General features: G+C 38.5%; 2 protein-coding genes across 2 annotated transcripts; one reads left to right on the forward strand and one right to left on the reverse strand.

Annotated features, from left to right (window-relative positions):
* Nucleotides 1-217: 217 nt before the first annotated feature.
* On the forward strand, nt 218-913 carry LOC103423191 (ethylene-responsive transcription factor ERF024-like). Its single transcript, XM_008361263.4, has one exon. The coding sequence runs from the start codon at nt 350-352 to the stop codon at nt 773-775; it is 426 nt and encodes a 141-aa protein (XP_008359485.3). The 5' UTR covers nt 218-349; the 3' UTR covers nt 776-913.
* Nucleotides 914-4,567: 3,654 nt separating this feature from the next.
* On the reverse strand, nt 4,568-5,047 carry LOC139190098 (secreted RxLR effector protein 161-like). Its single transcript, XM_070809846.1, has one exon. The coding sequence runs from the start codon at nt 5,045-5,047 to the stop codon at nt 4,568-4,570; it is 480 nt and encodes a 159-aa protein (XP_070665947.1).
* Nucleotides 5,048-5,622: the final 575 nt, after the last annotated feature.

Here is a 5,622-nt window from a genome sequence, read left to right on the forward strand (position 1 = left end):
CTTCACGGCGCAGTTCAGCAACACCTGGTTTGCACTTTCTACCTCTCAAACTCTTCACCTAGCTCACAATTGGTTCATCACCCAAATACCTTCCCTCCATAAATGGCTTCCTCCATGAACTTCCAACCGCCACATCTCCACCATGTACACCACAAATACAACTACAACATCAATCAGTACGGGAAGTACTACTACAACATCAAGCAGTACTGGAAGTACTACTACTTCCACTGGGCGTCACCCAACGTACCGCGGTATACGGCGCAGGAGCAGTGGAAAATGGGTCTCAGAAATCCGAGAGCCCAAAAAACCTAATAGGATTTGGCTAGGCACATTTACCACACCCGAAATGGCTGCGGTTGCTTATGACGTGGCTGCTATCGCTCTCAAGGGTCAAGATGCTGAGCTCAACTTCCCCAACTCCGCTTCTTCATTGCCCGTGCCAGCCTCCACTTCACCACGTGACATCCAGGCGGCAGCATCCTCCGCTGCTGCTGCCATGGGAGTTGCAATTGATCACGCTTCTTATTCAAGGAGTGAGGTGCAGGGTGATCAACAAGATGCTCATCAGGCTCATAAGACAGTTGATGAGGCTGATAGATTAATGTTGAATCAGGAGTTTGTTGATGAGGATCTGATCTTCAATATGCCTAACGTTCTAGTGAACATGGCTGAGGGAATGCTTCTTAGCCCTCCTCGCTTGGACATAGCTGGCGATGATGCTATAGGTGCTGATCAAGAACAAGGAGACCATAACCTTTGGAAATTTAATTAAAATCCCAGCTTAATTTTATCAACAGTATCAAAACGAGAAAAAAGAAATGAAAAAATATAACCGAAAATTAAAAAAAGAAAAGAATAAAAGGACCTAACCCTTGATGTATATGCAGGGGGTCTCCATGAAAACCTATGAAATTGTTTAATGCTTGTTTCCTTTATTTTGTTTGTGAGAGTTATGTGATTGTGCAGGATTTCAAATATATAAGGAATTGCTGTGTTGTTGCTACTTTCTATCTGCATCTACGCATTCTTCATTAGACCACAATGTGCAATGAAACTTTTGTGTGTGTTTGATAATTTGTTTTGCTAATTATGTAAGTTCGCTGAATCAAACAATACTGTAAGGAGCTAATTAATACCGCCTAAATCTCTATTTATATACGTAAAAAAATTTAGAAAATGAAATATATATCTCATCCGCCTTCAAATATGTGGAAAACAAAAAAAATATCACCATAATCAAAATCATGTCGTGTTTTTCTCTTATTCTGCAGCGAGCTGAATAATCACGTCTGAAGTGCATCATGAAATGGAACGATGCAGTTCAAAAGCCTTCCAGGACCAAATTATTGCTCGACAATTTGACAATATGTATAACTTCCCCTAGAACCTTCCAAAACCTTGAAGCAGATAAAGGCCACCCTGAAATTCTGCAAAATGAAATATTAAAATGGAACGATGAGAATCATTCTAGAATTGCATAGAAGCTAGCTAAGCGTTCAATCCATGGTTCAGTTTTAGTTCCTTCAGGTCTCAGAGCAAATGTCCCTATAGTTTGGTTTGGAAATTAAAGGAAACAGGTTGAGAGATTTAGTCAATAGAATAATCAAGTCCTACGTTGGATTTTATCAAATGTTTGAGATTTATATATACGTGCGTATATAGAATAGTGCTGTCTTTTCCAGATTCAGAATATTCAATCAGGATTAATCCCATATTAAGATGTCATTCTAGTATGAATAATGTTTGATTGGAAAAACCATTTATCAAAAAGAACATTAAAATAAAATTATTATTTATTTATACAAAATTATTGCATATTTGTACTTATATTCTTCAAATTAATTAACCATGTAATTTGTGTTACTTAAAAGAGTATCCTTTAGATAGCAGGGCTGCTCGCTTTCTTTTTCTCTCGGGAAGAACAAAAAGGCCAGCTCGCCTCCAACTCCTTCCTTAGGTTGGGGTCGGTTGGCAACCATTTATTTTGTGCAATTATCCTTTTTCTCTTTCCCCTTTAGAATCTTCGGCCATGCCTTTGGTAAATGGCTTGTTTTGCCGGTGTGCTTTACCAATTTTCCGGTGTTAATCACCGTATTTTGTCTTCGGCAAATTTAACATCTATCCCTGCAATTGCGCTTCTTCAACCCCCAACATCCATCACCTTCCCTCCTTCATAAGCTCCCCCTTCTCACACACACTACTCCTCCCACAACCTTTGCTAAAAGTTATGAGCGGCAAACCTGATTTAGCCGCCATATCTCAATCCTTCCCTCATTACCCCTCGCCTGACCGACAAGCCGAAATATCGGGACCAAGCGTCTTGCAGCTTAGCCCAAGCGAGGGTGTTTTAAATGCGCCTTTAGCCCTATCGTCTTCTAAAAGTTTGTGTTTTTGGTTTTTTACCAGGGGTATGTGAATGTGGATTGAATGGGGGTGGTTCTTTTCCAGCCGCGGTTTTAGTGGCGAAATTTGGTCGGGACTGTTTTCCTGTTGTGGGGTTAAAATTTTTGTGTTGCAATGCCTTCGTCGAATCCAACACGGAGTTGATTTTCTTAAGACAGTACCCTTGTGACTGCTGGCAAGGTGATAGTGGTGGCAGTGGTTGGGGGAGCTGCGTTCTATCTTTGCGGGGTAAGGATTAGAATTCTCTTTTTCGTTTGTTGAATGAGCTTTTTGGTTATACCAAATTTTATTGGGTTATCTGAAGTAATGTGTAACAGTGAAAGGGCCCTTCCATCATTGAAAAAAAAAAATAACCATGTAATTTGAATTAGATAGAGCTCCATAAAAGTCTATGGCCACCCTACTCTTTGTTGACGAGTCATTCTCAACAAGTTGATCACCTCTGACGTGACTGCCTAATAGTGGTAGAAGTTACCAGGGAATGTCAAAGATGGATGATGATCTTTCACCTTCCTATGGTTGGAACCTATATGCAAGGATGGTAGGTATATAGACTCTAGGCATATCAAAGAAAAACATTTTTTGTAACAACATAGGTAGAACATACTTATATCGGCCACAACATCTCTGAAATGTTCAACATTAATTTGAAAAAAAAATTGAAGAGGTGGAAAAAAGAGTGAAAAAGGATTTATGATAATTTTGTACATGTTTACAAAACCGATTAAAAGCTATGTAGAATTCACAAATTTAATGAAAATTACTATTGTTGAGTTTTGATAAAAGTTTTCGCCCTGCTCAATAAGGAAAATGTTATAAGCTATTTATATCTAGTCATATTTATTAAATTAAATAAGTTTTATTATTTTTAGGGAATTGTTATTGGCACTCCAAAATTCTTATTCTACACTCCAAACTTTCTATATTTAAAAAGAAAAATACACTTGTGAGGAGTATAGAATGAAATTTTTGAAGTGCCAATAACATTTCCCTATTTTTATACAGTATTTTTGCACAATAACGAGACCTAGTTTAATTTCCACCAAAATATTCAATAGTTGGTCTTCTATTTTACCAATGGACTGATTGAATCAGATATGCTTCCTTCTCTGCTATGTGTGATGCTCCTTTCTCATAGTTTAAATTAAATTAAATTTTGAAGTATCACTTAAATAAAATAAAATAAATAAAAAAGTTACTAGTTATTGTACCCTATTTTATATGACTAAAGGGAGAGGGCCGGCGGCAAGGGAAGAGAAGAGAAGATGTGTTTGTAGAATCGTAGGGGAATATGTGTGTTGAAAGATATGTTATCCCCCTTACATACTGCCTTTATTTATAGTAGTAAAAGGGAGAAGAAATCCTTCATCTCCAAGGAATACAAGTCCATATAGGAAATAATAACTAGAATAAAATATAATTTAGGATTTACACAATCACACTTAAACTAGGAAAGTTCACAACACTCCCCCTTGAGTGTGTAAATACTCAAGGTAGATTTCAGCATCATGCAGAAGTTAAGGAAGTCTACTCGTCGTCATTGATTTTGGGAACAACGCTTATTCTCAATAAGGTAGGAACTTGCATAAGGAAGTAAGTCTCACTAAAAAAATTCCTAAGGCTATGGTAAAAACCCGAGTAGGGACAAAATCCATAGTCTAAGGAAAAATGTGTGAGAAATGCAAAGTCAAAAGAAACATCTATGGGATGTCATCAGGGATATGACCAACCCAAGGTGGGTGCCTCGTTTAAACCTAGTTAGGTAGCAAAAACCTAATGGGAAAAATGCTCTTAATCATAGGGGAAAAAAGTGCATTAAGATCAAGCAAGTATTCTTCAGGATACTCCTCCTGAGTCTGACACAATTCCAAAGAGAAATAACAACTTAGAAAGTTTATGCATACCAATTCCATGAACAAGCTTCTGAAACGTTGCCTTCGGTAGTGATTTGGTGAAGAAGTTGGCCAAATTGTCTTGTGAACGAATTTGCGTAACTTCAATCTTATGACGCTCTTGTTGTTGATGTGAGAAGAAAAACTGGCGCAATGTGCTTGGTGTTGTCTCCTTTGATGTAACCCTTCTTGAGTTGTTCGATGCATGTTGCGTTGTCTTCAAAGATCATTGTCGGGACATCTACGATGGAGTAAAGATCACAGAAGCTTCAAATTTGACCCGCAACTGCTCTCAACCACAAGCATTCCCGAGTTGCTTCATGTAAGGCAAGAATTTCAGCATGGTTAGACGAAGTGGCAACTAAGGTCCGTTTAGTTGACCTCCAAGAGATTGATGTGCCTCCAACGGTAAAGACATAACCCGTTTGAGAGTGCGCCTTATGCGGATCAGATAAGTATCTTGCGTCGGCATAACTAACAAGGCGAGAATCAACTCGAAAAGCAGGGGGTGCGACATCACTTAAGGATTTGTAGGGAAAGAACAAGCCCAAATCCGTAGTACCCTTAAAGCAGCGGAAGATATCTTTCACGCCAGTCCAGTATCTGCGTGTTGGTGCATTACTGTATTTTGCCAAAAGATTAACAGAGAATGAGATGTCGAGTCTAGTGTATTGAGCTAAGTACAATAAAGCACCTATCGCACTTAGATAAGGAACTTCAGGCTCCAAAATCTCTTCATCATCCTCCATAAGACGGAAGGGATCTCATTTTGCATATAGCGATCGAACGACCATATGAGTAATCGAAGGCTTCGCTTTATCCTCATTAAAGTGGCACAACAACTTCTGGGTGTAGTTCGTTTGATGTACTAAGATTCCATCTATACGGTGCTCTGTCTCGAGACCGAGATAATATCAAGTCTTTCCTAGATCTTTCATCTCAAATTTCGACTTCATGTTTGCCGTAGTTATTACAAGCTCTTCAGGAGTTCTGATAAGGTTCATGTCATCGACATATACTGCAACTATCGCAAAACTGGAATGTGACTTCTTAATGAACATACAAAGGCATAGTTCGTTATTCACATATCACTGACCAGTTAAATACTCACTCAGACGGTTATACCATATTTTTCTAGATTGCTCCAAATCGTAAAGTGAACGCCTAAGCCGAATTAAGAGCGTGTTCCAGGGTTTGGAAATATTTTATCCAATCAATGTAAGTCATTCGGGAACTTTCATATAATTTTCCGTTTCAAGATCCCCATAAAGATACACAGTTACTACATCCATTAGCTGCATTATCAGTTTTTCCAGAAACTACC

The sequence above is a fragment of the Malus domestica genome, chromosome 12 (assembly GCF_042453785.1).
Source record: "Malus domestica chromosome 12, GDT2T_hap1".
Lineage (NCBI taxonomy): Eukaryota > Viridiplantae > Streptophyta > Magnoliopsida > Rosales > Rosaceae > Malus > Malus domestica.